Genomic DNA, 17981 nt, shown 5'->3' on the forward strand with positions numbered 1-17981 from the left:
GGCTTCTCCCCTCTCTCTCTAGCTGGTATCAACAGCTGCAGCTTCCTCAGAGGCGGGCAGAAACCCCATCTGAGCCCCCACAGATGAAGTGCAGGAATACATCCATTTGTGCTAGACTCACAGACTTCTCCAAGCTGTAGCTCACTAGTAGGTGAACACTGCCTTTCCTGGACACGAGAGTGCAAAGGTCCATTGTGCAGAAATAAGACAAAGGGAAGGCCTGTTCTACCAGGAAGGCGGTGGGAGCAGTCAGGAGGGGAGTGCTCAGATGTTACAGCCGAATGAATTGCTTAGAACTGTACAAAAGAAAAGTTGGCAAAATCAACAAGGACAACTCTGTTGTCCTTTGAGTGCAGCCAGTAAGGAAAAGGGGGAAACGCCACTTTGGCCACGCTAAAAAGTGAAGCTAACTCCCAAGATTTGTCAGTTGCGAGTCTGCAGATGGAGACAGACAGGTAAGGGCAGATACTCAGTGGAAAACAGCACACAGAGAATGCAGGACACTCAGGTGCATTAGAGAAGTCACCTCCAAATCTATAACAGTAAAAAAGTCAACCTATCCATGTATCGGGCTCAACAATCTAGAATTTAACGAACTTCAAATACTGTGCAAACATTTAATAGTTTGCCAGCACTGAGGTGGCTGATCTGACACATGAAAACCCAGGGCAGGGTAGGCATCTCCACACTCCATGGTGAGTTCACATCTTCATTTAGAGGAAGGTGCCACTCTTTGAATATACCACAGAAGATGAGGCGGGGGCACCCAGAGGCTGTACTGAGCCAAGATCCAGCCACGGCTGTGAAGGAATGCCTGGCAGGGTCCAGGCTGCATGACGGCTCAGCATCTTGAAAACAGCTTTTCCAATGCCCAGGCCTAAGGGTACTGAGGTATCCATGTCAGATACAGAGCTGAGCGTGCGACAGAACAATTGACAGATGACCTGTTCTCTAAAGAAGTCTGACTGGGGAAAAGATCCACGAATGGGGCCTTACCTCTCTATAAAATGTTCATGGAGTTTTAAAAATTTGGGCTGGGGATATAGCTCAGTTGGTAGTTTGCTTGCCCAACAAACACAAGGCCTGGGTTCAGTTCCCGGACCTGCATAAACAGGGCAGACTGGCACACGCCTGCAGGTAATCTCAGCGCTTCGGGAGTCTGAGGCAGGTTCATCAGAAGCTCAAGGTCTTGTTATCTAGCAAGTGAAGCCAGCCTGAGCTATACAACTGTGTTGATTTAGTTAATTAATTAAAAATTCTTTAGTGGAATCATTAAAAGCTGCATTTTATTTGCATTAAATTCTGTTTACTTTTCTATCTCGTACATTAAATTACATCTAAACCTTATAAACTTTTGAGTGCACATCTGTGGTGGTTCAAAAAAAATGGCTCCCAAAGGGAACGGCACTATTAGGTGTGGCCTTGTTGGAGGAAGTGTGTCACTGTCCAGTGGGCTTAAAGGTCTCCATTGCTCGAGGTTCCCTCAGTGTGACAGTCAGTTGACTTCCTGCTGCCTGCAAGCTGTAGCACCCTCAGCTCCAGCACCACAGCTGCCTGCAGGCTGCCATGCTCCCCTTCATGATCATAATGGACCAAACTCTGAAACTGTGAGCTACCTCAACTAAATGTTTTCTTTATAAGAGTTGCCGTGGTCATGGTCTCTTCACGGTAATGAAAACCCCAACTATGACAGAATTTGGTACCAGGGACTGAGGTATCACTGTGATAGGCCTGACATGATCATTTGGATCACATGTGTTCATTTGGAGAAATTTGGACTTTGGTACTCTGGGTTTTGAAGGCAGTGGAATTCTTTAAGCACTGCTTCACAGTCCATACCAGTAGGAACATAGAGGACCACGGTGCTAAGAGTTCTTTGAACTATAGTGGGGGGCCTCATTCAAGAGGTTTCAGAGGAAAATTTTAGTATGTTGCCTAGAGATTGTGCTTATGATATTTTGGGGAAGGAAGTGGCTGCATCTTGTCCTTGTCTGAAGAGTCTGCCTAAGACTAAATTGAAGAGTTTTGGATTAATTCCGTTGGCAGAAGAAATCTCAAAACAGCCTAATGTAGACCTTTCATGTGGATATTAGGGGTCACTCTGGTGAAGATATATTATGAAAGGAGCAAGCTGGGCAAGGAAAACTGTTTGAGGAGAAAGGGGGCACCAGAAAGCAGAATGGCGCTGAATTCTGTGTTCAAGGAGAAAACAAATTAAGAAATGGAATAAAGGGAGTGGTGCCCTCAAGGTGAGACCCCACCCAGCTAAGATTGCAACCCGTGGAAAGGAATTAAAGAAAAATTTGAAGCTGGATGTGGAGATGCACACCTTTAATCCCAGCACTGGGAAGGCAGAGGCAGGAGATCTCTGAGTTTGATGACATCCTGGTCTAAAGATCAAATTCAAGGACAGCCATGTTTAGGCAGTAAGGAAAACAGAAAGCTGGTGAAGATGTAATTAAACAAGGGGGGGGGGGCCATGTTCTAGCCCTAATGAGCAGCAAAACTTGGCAGCCTCAGCCACTTGATTCTGGCATTGGAGTTAAGGATAGATGAAACAGGTTATAGAAGTTGCCTCCATGCCTAAGGACAGCCACTGAGGCCAGGCATGTTTCAGGGGTGTTCCTAAAGAAGGCCTAGTAAACAGACCACTGTGTGAAGCCTGGATTGCCTTGGAGACCCCAGAGCCCTGGGATACCTGCCGAGGAGAGCTGCTAACAGGGAGTGGGATCAGCCCAAGAGAAAGACGTGTGTTGCAGTCAACAAAGCTGAATGGAATTGGAGATGGGGACAGCATTTTGACATCAGGCATGGAGATGCAGAGTTTGGAGTTTGCCCAGCTGGTTTTTAGCCTTGCTTTGGTTCAGTGTTTCCTCACTATGCTCCCTTCCCTGTGTTTTAGAATGGTAATGTATATCCTGTGCCATTACATGTTGGAAGTATGTGATCTGCATTTTGATTTTTACAGGGAATTACAGTTAAGAGATTGCCATGCATCTCAGAAAAGACTCTGGACTCTGTACTTTTAAGCATTGTTGAGACTGTGATAGACTATGGGGGGTTTTGAAGTTTGACTGAATGCAGTTTTTTCATTATGATATGGCTACAGCCTTTGTTGGCCAGAGAGCAGAATGTGGTGGTTTGAAAGAAAATGGCCCCAAAGGGAGTGGCACTATTAGGAGGTATGGCCTTGTTGGAGGAAGTGTGTCACTGTGGGGGTGGGCTTTGAGGTGTCTTTTCTCAGGCTTTCCTCAGTGTGGCAGTCAGCTGACTTCCTGTTGCCTACAAGATATAGCACTCTTAGCTCCATCACCATGACTACCTGCACACTGCCTTGGACTGAACCTCTGAAACTGCAAGCCACCCTTGATTAAATGTTTTCTTTATGAAAGTTGCTATGGTCGTGGTGTCTCTTCACAGTAATAAAAACCCTAACTAAGACAACATCATCTGGATTTTTCTGTTTTCCAATCCCCCTCTTACTGACTACTGATTTGTCAGTTGTAGGAAATACATTCTATCTCTCCTTCGGTTTTTGCCCAGCACTTGCACAAACTACAGGAGTCGTGGCAATAAAATTTCACCAGAAGCAAAGAGCAATATCAAGGCAATCTTCCTTTGTCCCGGAGACTCCGAGAGAGCTGCACGCGGGGTACCTACCTGCAGGCGCTACTTTTTTGCATCACTTCTGCCCGGTGGTAGCCAGACAGCTTGCAGAATCCATCATTGCTGTACACAATGGGCCAGTCTACTATCTGGGCGTTCCCCAACACAAAATTAGTATCTGTTTCAAAAGAGAAAGAATGAGCACGTGAGGTAGGATGTTAGTTGACATGAATGATTTCAGCCAGCCTAGCGCTTGTAGGTGCAGTGTCCCCTACAGAGCCATGTCCCCAGGAGGAACGGGGAGAACCAAGCTTTGGAACTAGAAATGATGAGCGTAGATGCTAAGGAAGGTCAGTGTATCCTAGGAAAGGAAGCGTGTTCAGCCATAAACTAGGAATCTACAGGGGTCTCCTGAGACAGGGTCAGCCCTAATTTTTCATCCCTCTGGAAGCACATCGTAATGCAAAGCCGATGAGCCAGAGGAGTCGTTTCTGGCTCTGCAGCACCTTGGCTTTCTATGTCCTGAGGGTACAAACTGGTTTGCTGATCCTGACTAGCCCTGGTCATTCTACAAGGCCTTTCTATGGAAGCAAGGCAAGTGGGTAGTGCACAACCTCACAAGACACATAGGAGAAATCTCGAGAGGACAGTAGCCAGACCCTCCTCCTGAGACGGTGTAGAGAGTCATCAAGGGGCTTACACCACAGAACCTCCTCTGACTTGAAATTGAAAGCACAGAGCTGCATGCCAGTGACCAGCCTCCCTCTCACTTGGCAGCCAGGGTTTCAGGAGGCAGACAGCAGGCTGATTTATGGTTCTAATGTTTTGAAAATCAAAAGTTGTCAGTATCTTTTGTGCTCAGAAAATCAAGTGTCCCTCTTTTGATCTCAATAATTTAAACTGAACAGATAAAATATAAGTCTTCAATATAGCCATTATTTTAGCCTGGCTCCCTTCTCTACACAATATTCCCACTTTCCTCAGTCCTGAGACAAATACAAACATACTCTATCCTGTTATAAATTGGAGAGTGTACACACACACACACACACACACACACACACACATATATCCTATGTGTGTGTGCACATAGTGAAATATGGCTTTCCCTAACAGTGAGGCCAATTTGTTCTAGAATAGCATTTTTATGCTCCTGTGTGCATCAGTGAGTTCCTATGAAACATAGCCAATCCCTAATTTTCCATATCACTGAATGCACATCAATAATACAAAGCAAGTTCCTTAAGTGTGCATGTACCTGTCTGGGTGAATGTGTGCACATATGTGTATAACTGTAGTGTGCATACAGTGAATGTGTGCTTATGTGTACATGAGTGTATGTATGTATGTAGTGGATGTGTGCTCACATGTACATGAGTGTGTGTATGCATGTAGTGATGTGTGCTCATGTGTGTGAGTGTGTGTATGCATGTAGTGATGTGTGCTCATGTGTGTGTGAGTGTGTGTATGCATGTAGTGGATGTGTGTTCATATGTGTGTGAGTGTGTGTATTCATGTAGTGGATGTGTGCTCATGTGTGTATGAGTGTGTGTATGCTTATAGAGGTTGGAGCTTGTGTCCCTTGACTGCTCTCCATACAATTTTGAGAGAGGGTCTCTTCCTGAACATAGAGTTCATAGACTCTGCTAGGCTGGCGGGTGAGTGAGCTCCAGAGATCCACCTGTTTCTGCCCCTTCCAATGCTGGAGCTATAGGTGTGCGCCACTGTGCCCAGCCACCACACGGCTGGTGTAGAGCAAATGCAGTCCTCGGGCTTGCGGCAGGCACTTTACCCACTGAGCCAGCCCTTGGCCTCTAGACCAGCATGGATAACTCACTCACAGTGTAGGTGTCTTCATGGAGTCGGGCGGGCTGCTCTGCCCTCTGCAGATGAGTTTATTTCTTGATTTGGCAGGTTTGTAAAGAATATTACATTTCATAAAAGAAAACAAAAGACACCTTTTGTTTTCCTTCCTTGAGAATAGCTATATTTATTTATTACTATATTATTAGTCAGGTTATTATTTTTGTTATTATTTTCATTATTGTTATTGTTGTGTGTGAATAGTGTGTGCATAGACACTCAAGCTATGGAGGACCCATATAGGTCACAGGGCAACATTATAGGGTCTGTTCACTCCTTCTACCTTAACACAGATTTTGGAGGATCAAACTCAGGTTGCCAGGTTTCTGTGGTAAGAAGCCTTTACCCCCTGAGCCACCCTGAGAGCCCTAGCTTGATCTACTTAAAAGGAGCATACATACAGCTTTCGAGAAGTGAAGGTGAACGCCTACTATTTTCACAGATTCTCTTCTAATGAAAACTTACAACAGCTCCTCGATCCGTCTCACCCACACTTACATAAGGCCTTCATAAATGTGCTCTGAGTACTAAGCAGAAGGCAGGACTGCAGGGCAATCAGACTTGTGGCCCCTGGACACAAGGCAGTTCCAAGGCAGATGGACATGAGCACAACCACCTCAAGAAGGAGGCCAAGAGGTGACACACGCCTGCCATCCTAGCAATCGGGTGACCAAGCAGAAAGGCAGCCATATAAGGACAGCCAGGGCTGTATAGCAAGGCCCTGTCTCAAAACCAAAATAAGGCCAGAAGTGACAGTGAGCACTTGGGAGGTCAGCACTCAGGGGGCTGAGGCAGGGGGATCTGGAGCTCAACATTCTTGGCCACAAAGCACAATTCAAATCAAGCGTTGGATATAAGGCCTGTCCGAATAATAAAAAGAGGGGCTAGGGAGGTGGCACAGAGAATTCATCACTTGTTCAGGCACAAGAAGCAGAACTCAGACGCCCTAAAACCCATACAAACTGTGTTTGTCTGAATCCTCTCCCATGGTGGGGGGAGATGTAGGTGTAGGCAGAGGCAGGGGACTCAGGGGGGACTCCCTGGACTAGAAGGCCTGACATACCCATCAGTCAGCAAAGCACCCACACTATACGTAAACATTCACACATATACTAACAATTTAAAAGTTCCAATGCACTCTGAAAGCCCTGTGTGGTGGTTTAAATGAGAACGGCTCCCATCGGCTCATATATTTGAGTGTTTGGTCCCCAGTTTGGTGGAACCATTTGGGGAGGATTAGGAGTGACCTTGTTGGAGGAGGTGTGTCACTAGGGGTGGGTTTGAAGTTTCAAAAGCCCCGTACCAGGTCAGTGTGCTTGCTCACTCATCTCTCTCTCTCTCTGTCTCTGTCTCTGTCTCTCTCTCTCTGTCTCCCTATCTCATCTCCAACTTATTGATCAGAAGCAAGCTCTCAGCTACTGGTCCAGCACCATGCCTGCCTGCTGCCATATGCCCTGCCATGGTCGTGGACTGACTTTCTGAAACTGTAAGCAAGCCTCCTATTAAATACTTCCTTTTATACGTTGGCTTGGCCATGGTGTTTTATCACAGCAATAGAACAGTGACTAAGACACACTGAAAGAGATCATAGCCCCTAAGAATCAGGATGCCCTCACCACCACGTGAAGAAGGTCTAGGAAGCTCCTCTACCAGAGGTCTTGAGAGGAGGGAAGAAACCTCTCATCCCAGCACAAAGCCCCCAACAATCACATTATTTCCTCTCCCCCTCCCTCCATCCCTAGCCCATATATTCTCTCTTAACCCTAACTGTAAAGAATGAGCTGCACATTACTGTCCAGAACAGTGTGTCTGTATGTTAGGAGTACCCACATAACCCCGGGATCTGCCACACAACATAGGAATGACGGGAGCCCTGCCAATGGCATCACTGAGGACAGGCGCCATTAGCTGGTGTTTGCTCTGAGTCATGCTTTACTATAAGATGGGATTTGTTTTGTAACCTTTCCAACGGCCTTTACAAAGAGGTATTACTAATGAAGCATCATGGATTTCATCACCTGATTCGTGGAGAAACTGAGTCTCTTTGGATGCCCAATAGGCAGTAAAATCCACATGAAGCTGGAACTCAAAATTGGGTCTCTGTGACTTCAAATCCATGCTTTTTGTCATTCTACCACATAGACTACTTACTCCATTAAGTACTAAAATCAACCCAACACTGTGATTTATCTACCTCTGAAATTCTAAATATAATGAGATTTTTAACCAATGAACCAGCAGTCCACTTCTGTCCTCATCTGTTCTGAAGGACAAGGTGCCCTCGGGACGTGGGCAAAAATACTCCTCCAGAGCCTAGCTTCTCCATCTGCCTTCTCCATGTTCAGTCTCTTCCCTTGCTGGAAAACTTCTTCTTAGAACTTAGAACACTGATCTATTTCGAGAGTAGTCCTCCTGCCTCCACACAACCACAGAAGGGGCAGATGGGATGAGAGACAGATGAGAAGGGAAGGGCTGTGCCTGACTCCCTACTGCTCCTCGGGGGTGGGAGAGAATTCCACCTTGGGTGACACACTTCTGGGCCTGTCTCCATTCCCTCGGTGTTGGGAGGGACACAGAAGCTTCCACCTTCCCACAGCGGACAGATCTGTAAAAGTGGAAGGTTATTGTAGCAGCCCAAGGCCTGTGTCAGACTGCCTGAGACTAGGACCAACTAGACTGGAAGGGACGAGTAAATATTGTAGGTGATCAGTAAGGCTAAGGAGGCAAGCAGGAAGATGGAGAGAGGGGAGGAAGGGACAGAAACATAGAGGGAACAATAAATTATACAAAGAGGACGGAGAAACAGAACAAGAGAGCCATGTCAGAGTTGGGGCAGGGGGAATCAAGTTCCGTTTAATCCAAGGAATAGAACAAGAGTTCATTGAGTATAAACTTGGTCCCAACAGTTCTTGGGCACCCAGAGACTGGGGCAGGAAGACACAGGCCTGCATTTAGGCCTGTGACTCACCAGAGTCCTTGCAAGTATCATTTGTGCTGTGTAAATACAATCACAGAGAGAAGAGGGGAAATTGAGGCCAGGATGTTGGTTGGTATTTGCCAACTCGACAGAGATCTGGACATATCTAGGAAGAGGGAACCTCAACTGAGAAAATGCCTGAATCAAATTGGCCTGATTGAGCAAGCCTGTGAGGCACGTTCTTGATGAACAATTGAAGCAGGAGTGGCCAGCTCACTGGGGGCAGTGCTGTTCCTGGGGAGGAGGAGGTCCTGGGTTATATAAAAAGGGTAGAAGAGAAAATGTGGGGTCAAGTCAGTAAGCAGCGCCCTCCACGGCCTCTGCTTCAGTTCCTACCTTCAGGTCCCTGATTTGAGTGTCTGCCTCACTTCTCTTTGATTATGGGCTGTAATCATGGGATAAAATAAACTCTTCTCTCCCCAAGTTACTTTTGGTCACAGTGTTTATCACACAACAGAATCCTAAATAGGACTAAGAGGAACCCAAACATCTCCTGCACAGGGGGTCTAGACATCCGCCTGTCACAGAACAGACAGGCTCAGGAAGACAGAGTCCAGTTAAACGCTAGTGTGGGCAAGACTCCATGAGAGCAGCTCTGCCCAGCTCAGGGTGTTCAGTCCTCTTTCTGGCTGGCCATATTGCCAAACTAGAGATTGGTTCTGAGGTAAACTCAGGCGCTCACCTCACTTCCAAACCTGAGAGACTCTAGGCTGTACTGTTTCTCAGCTCAGCAAACTGGAAGCCAAGCAAAGCCTCATGAGCGTCAAAAAGACATCACCTCCCATACAAATCAACGGGAAGATAACTAGGGCTCATGGGATACAAGAGAATTCATATTATTTAAGTGGTCACATCACCCAAAGTGACTTGCAGATCCAATGCAATCCCAATCAAAATTCTAATGCCATTTTCACAGAAATATAAAGATAATCTAACAATTCATACAGAATTCTCCTAAGCTCATCCAAAAATACTCTCATACCCAAGAGTGGGCAACTCAAGACCCAGTCAAGGTGACTCATAAAATTCTGCATCACATACAGAAGCTAATGCCTCTCTGCATAGGTTCTGCAGTAATCAGTCTGACACGGTTTGCGATACAGCACTACAGTGCAGTTCTGCTGGCTGTGCATGTGTGTGCGAGTGCATGTGTGCCTATATGTGTGTATGTGAACCGTGTGAATGTATGTGCATGTGTGCAAGTGCATGTGCGTGTGCATACATGTGTGTGCAGTGTATATGTATGTGCATTGTGTGTGTGCACGTATGTGCATTGTGTGTGTGAAACATCTTGTGAAAATACCCATCCTGTTAAGACCTTGTTTGTGAAGACTCCATTTCTCTATAAAGACCTTGCTCAGTGAGGACCCCATTTTGTGAAGACTCCACTCTATGAAGACCATACTATAAAGACCCCACTCCACAAAGGTCCCCCAGTAAAGACCCCACTCTATGAAGACCCACAGTAAAGACCCCATTCTGTGAAGACCCCACTCTGTGAAGATCCTACCCTGTGAAGATTCTGTTCTGCATATTGGCCCCACAGTTGCCTCTGCCTCCGCGTGGAGAGGATGAAGACAAAGCTTGGGCTAGGTGACCCTATATTCACCCACAGCTTACCTGTAACAGGCTCCTCCACTGTGGTCTACCAGTCCCTAGCAAAGACAGTAACTCGTGGTATGAGGTCAAAGTTGAGGTTCTAGGTGAAGACAATGGAGCTGCCAAGATCTGTAATCCAATCTAACAGTGATGCACTGATATTGTACCTTGGTCTTCACATGGCTACTGCAGACAGCTCATTTGAGTAAAAGCTCAGAGGCATAAAAACAAAATGGGCTCTAACTCATTAACAAGGACCAGGGCTCTAAGTCTCCCATACCACCCTGACTCCTGGCACTGCCTGATCTCAATGGACAGCCCCACAAACACCCGCAGAGGAAGGAGCAGTGTGAGGCCATTCTGGCCTTTGCTAGTGATGGAAAAGCCCTTCTGACTTTCTTTCTTCTTATAAAACAAAAACAGTCCCTTATATGCCTCAAGGCCACTGCTTCGGAGCTGGGAGAGTCAGAGCATCACTCTAGGCAGCTGAGGTGACCCTGGTGGTACTGATGTCTGTATCCTTGTGTTCTGTCGCTGAGATGCACTAGTGGTACTGATGTCTGCATCCTTGTGTTCTGTCCCTGAGATGCACTGGTGGTACTGATGTCTGCATCCTTGTGTTCTGTTTCTGAGGTAACGCTGGTGGTACTGATGTCTGCATCCTTGTGTTCTGTTGCTGAGGTGATGCTGGTGGTACTGATGTCTGAATCCTTGTGTTCCGTCATGGTGTACTCTTCTTCCCTGGACTCTGTTGGGTCTAGCACATGCCTCCTCCGCAGTAAAGTTGGTGCTATGCCAACCTCTGTACTAAATCTCAGTGTCTAGCTTTGCAAAATTTCTGCTTCTGCAGTCTTGAGAGCCCTAAACAGTCACGTAAGAAGTTCAGTTGCTCCACTGGAGATGCTAAAACAGACATAGGTCCTGACACTACCCAAGGAACCAAGGAATCTACTCAATGATAAAAGCTAACACAAAACTAAGGAATAAAAGCCACCCTACCAAAATGCAAATCAAAATGGTTTTGAAGGTGGGAAAGATGGCTCATGGGTAACGATGCTTGCTGCCAGTCCTGACAACCTGGGTTTGAACTCTAGGAACCACATGGGAGGAGGATAGCAGCAATTCCTGCAAGCTGTCTGCTGACCTGCACAGGATGCACTATTCACAATAGCCAAGAGAGGGACCCTGCCTTGGTGCCCATCAAAGATGAATGGGTAAAGAAATGTGTAAGGAACTTTATGCAGTCGCAAATAAAAATTAAATCATGACATTTGTAGAAAGGTGACTGGAACTGGAGATTATTATGTTACATTGAATAAGCTAGGCGTGGGAAGTCAAATAATGTATACTGTCTCTCAAACGTTGATTCTATATTTAGCTATTATCTATATTAATATATATTTATATATTAATTGTGGTGTGTGTATGTGTGGTGTGTGTATATGTGTGGTGTATGAGTGTATGTGGTGTGTGTATGTGTGGTATGTGTGTATGTGTGGTATGCATATGTGTGGTGTGTTATTGTGGTGTGTACATATGTGTGGGTGTGTGGTGTGTGCATGTGTATGTGGTGTGTATGGATGTGTGGTATGGGAGGTGTGAATGTGTGGTGTGTGTGTGGGTGTGTGGTGTGTGTGGTGTGTATGGTTGTGTGGTATGTATGGTGGGTGGGTGTGGTGTGTGTATGCGTGGTGTGTGTGGATGTTTGGTGTATGTGAATGTGTGGTGTGTGTATGATGTGTGTGGATGTGTTGTGTGTATGGATGTGTGGTGTGTGTGAATGTGTGTGGATGTGTGTGATGTGTGTGTGGTGTGTATGGATGTTTGATGTGTATGAATGTGTGGTGTGCGCATGATGTGTGTGGATGTGTGGTATGTGTGTGTTGAAGGTAGAAAGGAGACAATGCAAAGGAAGAAAGCACTATCAATGAGGAGGAGGAAGTAAAGGAGTGATGAAATAGAGGAGAAGCAAGCAGACAGGGACGACTTGTGGGGAAGGAGGCTCTCAGCGAGAATATAGGGGAAGGAAAGAATAAGAATAAACTTATGTGTATAAAAAGTCAGAATGAATTCATTCCTCTTCATGCTAGCTTTAGAATCGTGCATCACAGTGCAGGGAGCGGCACTCAGGTGGAAATGAAGCCAACAGCTCTCATTGGGCCTCAGGTCCACGCAACAGGAAAGACATCATGCCTGACGCTGAAAATCGAGCCAGTTCCTGGGGCTCTTAGAAGAGAGGTCTTAGAGGTCTTGGCTCTTAGAAGAGAATCCACTACTGGCATAACCCCCAACTACATCCAACATCTTACCCTCATGCCCACAGATAACTGTGGCTTCCACACTTCATCAAAGAAGCCTCTCTCTACAGCCAATGGAGACCACCACAGAAAACCACAGCAGGACAGAAGGCAGGGAGCAAGAGTTTGTGGGAGTCTAGCTCCTGTGGATGCATCTATGCCATAGTCCCTGCATCTACAGCTCAGGAAACAACCGAGAAGAGGGATGGAAAGGCTGTAAGAGCCGGAACACCAGGAAGCCTGCTGTGAACGTCTCCCCTAGAAATGGCTGCAAAAACAAGACTAGAACAATAGCAACGTCAAAAGATGTCTACTGTGGAAGGGAAATTGTCAAGGGTCTACTGTGGAAGGGAAATTGTCAAGGGTCTCACCCACAAGCAAAGAACTACAGGCACCTAATGACTGCTGGAAGGAGAATTAGCCTCTCTCAGGGGCGAGGACAACCCCTTATTGTCTGTGCAGTGCAGAGTAATCAGCCTGGAAGCTGCATTCACACCACCAGCAACAATAGACTCAGCAGACTGTATTTACATATAGTTGTGCAGACACATGCATACAGGCATACATGTATACATACATACATCAATTTGCACATAACAACCATAAAGAAAAAAGATTTATCAACTTGAGAGGGGAAGTGGGAGGGGCTCGAGGAAGAAAGGATAGCTGGGAGAGGTTGGACGAAGGAAAGCAGGAGGTGGGGGGAGTGACATAATTCTATTCCAACTAAAAGCATATTTGAAAAGTAAAAGCTTCAAAAGTCAATCAACCTCGCCCCTCTCTTGGACCTACTCAAAAGGACATCACAGATAACAAGTTAGATTCTAATGTTGGTTGCATCCCCGCAAGCCTTGTGGGAAGCTCCTTTCCCTCTGTGGAACTGGGAAAGAGAAGAGGCCCTGAATGAGTTGGAAGTCACAGATCTGACTCTGAATGCCGATGTCAGCACAGAGAACAAGTCCTAAGGCAACTGCGCCCTCTAAGCCGCCCTTCTGCACAAGGCCGCCAGCAGCCGCCACCCAGAAAGTCGCCACCCTACTGCTTGCCTCTTCTGCAATAGAGAAACCTTTCAAAGGAACTCGCTTGGGTGAACCACACTCCACACTGCTACTGCTCCGCAGAATTGCTCAGACTGGAGTGAGGTGTGAGGATCAGTTAGTCATAAGACTGTCTAAGAATTCAGAAGTACAAGATCACTGTACGCTGGTGGCCAGTGTGTGCACCCTGAAGATGCCTAAATGTGATCTTGGGAATCAACAAAGTCTAGTCAAGAAATCTGCCCTTGCTGAACACAGCAGTTTATAGTGTAATTCAAATATCCAAGGAGGCTGAGGCAGGAGGATGGACAGTTCAAAGCCAGCCTGGACTACATAGAAAGGCCCTCTCTCGAAATGAAAAAGAAAAGAAATGTGCTCTTGATACCGATGCAGCTGCCTCTCTGGGGATGGTGGGGACTTACAGCACCTCCCCCAGAGTATTAGAATGGGCAGGACCCTTATTAGAATGGACCCTTAAAATAGCATGGTATTTGCATGTCACTTCTACGTGTCCCCATCCTCCCATATGCCACGGTCATCTCTAGAGCACTCCCAACGCCTAACAAGGTAAATGGTGTGTAAACGGTTGTTCTCCCATGTGTGCCCATGCACACACGGGATGACAGGCTTCTTACAAGCAGAATGTACAAGTTCCTGTCAGCCATCTGCCTACACTGAGGACCAAATACGCCTCCCAGGTCACCATCTGAACTGACCGAGCCCGCCCTGCATTGCTCAGTAAACTCGCGGGCTCAACCTAGTTAACCATAACACAATTCATTTGCTGGCTGAGGGTTTACAGGGCCTCCAAGTCTTCTGTGAAAATTAGCCCGGTTACAGCTTCCTCTCATACCTTCCTCCTCTGTGAGGGTCTACTGCCTAACAAGACTGCACCCAACTAAATGGGAGGTTTCCTCCTTTCAATCTTCCTCCACCCTCAGTATCCCTCCTGTTCATTGACAAAGCCCAACAAACTCCAAAGGAAATGGTTTATTGGAAAGGTTTCCCCACCCCCATCACGGAGTCTCTTCAGCAAAGGGGCCTGAGCCCAGCCATTCGGTGGCAGGAAGGATCCTCATGCTCCTCCCAAACCTACCATTTGCCCATAAAGCATAACACAGAGACATTCTAAAGAGAAATTATTAGAAAATTGCTTTTCATCATAATTACCACAAATAACAAAGGAGAAACTCAGTAAAGCATGGTACAAGAAGTGATTCGGTGCAGGCAATTACGCAGATAAAAGCCACATTCAGCACGTGGTTCGCGCAAGTTCATTGTTTCCTGCCAACACTGGGGATTAAAGAATGGTAACTACTGCACAGTGCACGTCCAACAAGTCAGATACCTGCGTGGAAAGGAACACATCTCCCTGAAACTCCACAGGGCTGTAGACCGCAGAGGGCATCGGTGTGCGGAGAAAAATGACTTTCTATAAGAACAATGAAATAACAGAAACATAACAGTTGGAATAAATGACAAGAGCCAGGATTACGTAATAACACCCAGCAAAGAGCCCTGAAGTCTAGGCTGGCTTGGAACTCACTGTGCCCCTGTGAAGTTCAGACTAGACACGAATTCACAGAAATCAAATCCCCCTGATTTACCCGCCCCACCCCAGCATCTAGATTACAGTTACAAATCACACATGACTTTACTTTTTTAATATTTTTATTAATTTTTTATTGTATGCATATGAATGTTTTGCTTACAAGTATGCATGTATGTGCGGCGCATGTGTGACTGGTGCCCACAGAGGTCAGGGGAAATCATTGAATGCACTGAACTGGAGTTACAAAGAGTTGTAGGCTACCATGTGAGTGCTGGGAATGGAACCTGGTCCTCTGCAAGGGCAACAAATGCTCTTAACCAGCATCTTCCTGCCCTGGAAGAAAGGTGGGAAGAAAGGGAGGGAAGGGCGAAAGGAGGGAGGGAGGGAGGGAGGAGAGGGGGAAGGGCAAAGTGAAGGAGGGAGGGAGGAAAAAGGGAGGGAGAAAGAGAAAGAAGGAAGGGAGGGAAGGAAAAAGGGAGGGAGGGAGAAGGGAGGGAGGGAAAGAGGGAGGGAGAAGGGAAGGAAGGAGGGAGGGGAAGGAGGGAGGAAGGAAGGAAGAATTTGGCCAATATTTGGTGATATTTGGGAGGATGCTCAGGTGGGATGGAAATGCTGAAGCTAAGCCCTCCTGTCTGCCTAAGTCAAACATCCAAAGCCTTAGTATAAGAAAAAGTCACACATTCCTCTCATGTTTCCAACAATAAAACCACATGAATATGGCTCTTTTAAATCGCCATGGGCCCAATATTCACAAAAAATAAACCAAACACCCAAGAGAGTCAATTGCTATTTGCTTCGTCTTTGATTTTAATACTCAACAGAAACACGTTTTTTTTTTTTTATTAAGTCCATAAATTACAGCGCGGAGAGAGCTTTCAATTTCCAAAGCAAATTGAAGCGCTTCATTTACTGAGTAGGTACCCAAAGCACACAGTTTCAAAGGCATCTTCTTCATCCAGTACCAAATAAGAAAACATTAACAGCGGAAGGGAAGGGACGGCCATGTTCTATTACTAGATGATATTTAATAAGCTAGATTAATAATAGAGATGAGCCCTTGCCCAAATAAACAAATACTAAGAAGCATTCGTTTATGGGGTCAGTTGTTTAAAAGTAGCTCAATAGCTTAATGAATCAAAAATCATTCTCATATTTATAGCCAGTGATTTCTTAATACACGAATGTTTGAATAAAACTGGGCTTGGAAAGATGGCTTAGATGTTAAAGGTGTGTGGCTGCTCCTACAGAGGCCCCAAGTTCTGTTCCCAGCTCCCACACTGGGAGCTGACAACCACCTGGAATTCAAGTTCTGGGACATCCAAAACCATCTTCTAGCCTCCACAAACATCTGTGTGCATGTGCACCTACCCACACATAGACACATAATTAATTCTTTAAATAAATCTTAAAATGTATATATTAATGAGTAGAGGCTAAGGAAATGCCCCGCTGGCTATGCTGGCTAGGGTTTTGTCAACTCCACCCAAGCTTGTCAAGCTGATCTGGGAAGAGAGAACCTCAACTGAGAAATGTCCCTGCCTATAGTGATATTTTATTCATGTTTTAACAAATAAAGCTTGCCTGAAGATCAGAGTGCAGAGCTAAGCCACAAAAGATTAGGGAGTGGTGGCTCACATCTTTAATCCCAGAACCCAAAGCTGCTCTGGGCTACTCAAGATTGAAGCTGTCTAAAAAGAGAAATAAAGCTCACACAAAGGTGCTCCCAGCACTAGGGAGTGAGGCACCTTTAAACCCAGCACTAGGGAGGTGGAGACAGGAGTGATAGCGCTGGGCAGAGAGAGGAATCCAAGGCAAGGGGAGACAAGAGCTCAGTGCAGTCGGAGGTTTGGGCCAGAGCATTGCAGTCTGCAGTCTGCCCCTTTGTTTGTCTGAGCCTTGGTAGAGGTAAGAACTCTCTAGAAGCTTGGCTGCTTTGCTTTTCTGATCTTCAGCTTGAACCCCAACATCTGTCTCTGGGTTTTTATCATTCGTGCTACACCTCCCAGACCAGCCTCAGGTAAGTCTGTGAGGCATCTTCCTAACTAACAGTTGCTATGTGAGGGCCCAGCCCATTGTGGGTGGTACTGCCCCTGGGCAAGCAGTCCTGAGCTGTGGAAGCACCCAAGCAAGTCATGAGGGCCAAGCCAGTAAGCAACATTCCTCTGGGGTCCTTGCTTCAGTTCCTGCCTCTGGGTTCCTGCCTCAGGCTCTCCTCCCCATGCTGCCTTTGGCCCTGGCATATGTTTACAGCAATAGAAACCCTGACTGAAACAGTGGTTAAAGTGATTGCCACTCAGGAATGAGGATGGATTTAGATCCCCAGAATCCATATAAAATGCCAGGTGGGTATAGTGATTATGTGTAATCCCAGCCTTGACAGATGAAGGAAGAGGGTTTCCCAACACAAGCTAACTACAACATAAGCCGGGTGTCAAGACTGGCCATATTAGTGAGCTCTGGGTTTGATTGAGAGACTCTGACTCAACAAATAAGACAGAGAAACAATCAAGGATGATCCCTGATTTCAGACTTCCATGTACACAAGCATTCTCATATGTATGTTCCCACATACATGCAAACATGCACACACATATGTACACCACACATATATCCAATGGTATTAAAAAACATCCTAAAGCTGGTTCTCTACTTTCCTACTGTGTCACTCGAAGTTTTTAGTGGGGACGCAGCATTGCAGCTGAGTGGGCAGAAGGAGTTCCAAAGCAGCTCAGTTTAATAAGACTTTGAGCATGTGTCTCGTCTCAGGCCTGGTGAGAGCATAGGGCATGGGCACAAACTATACATGTGCTGACAGCTACAACCAGCTTGCCCATCTAGCCTCATCTGCCCACTTCTACATATCATAGAACTCCAAATCCCAAATAAACCATTAATTACTAGGGCTAGTCCGACTAGATTTTCTTCCGAGAACAGAAAGTGAGATGTTTGAGTGACCTCTGAGCTGAACAGACTTGGTTGACCATATCCATGCTGGTGAGCACAGGGTGATAGGCAACTCATGGTTCAGAGGGGCAGAGACTGGGGCACCT

The 17981-nt window shown here is 46.2% G+C and overlaps 1 protein-coding gene across 2 annotated transcripts in view; it reads right to left on the bottom strand.

The window, feature by feature from the left end:
- The window catches only part of Kcnh1 (potassium voltage-gated channel subfamily H member 1), a 295808-nt gene that overhangs the window by 265068 nt on the left and 12759 nt on the right, over positions 1-17981 (bottom strand). For both annotated transcript variants that reach the window (XM_085687514.2, XM_085687513.2), the window contains exon 2: positions 3661-3784. In XM_085687514.2, the coding sequence (XP_085543640.1) occupies positions 3661-3784 (124 nt within the window). The remainder of the gene's footprint in view (positions 1-3660; positions 3785-17981) is intronic.

The sequence above is a fragment of the Myodes glareolus genome, chromosome 5, assembly GCF_982192425.1.
Source record: "Myodes glareolus chromosome 5, mMyoGla1.1, whole genome shotgun sequence".
Taxonomy (NCBI): Eukaryota; Metazoa; Chordata; class Mammalia; order Rodentia; family Cricetidae; genus Myodes; species Myodes glareolus.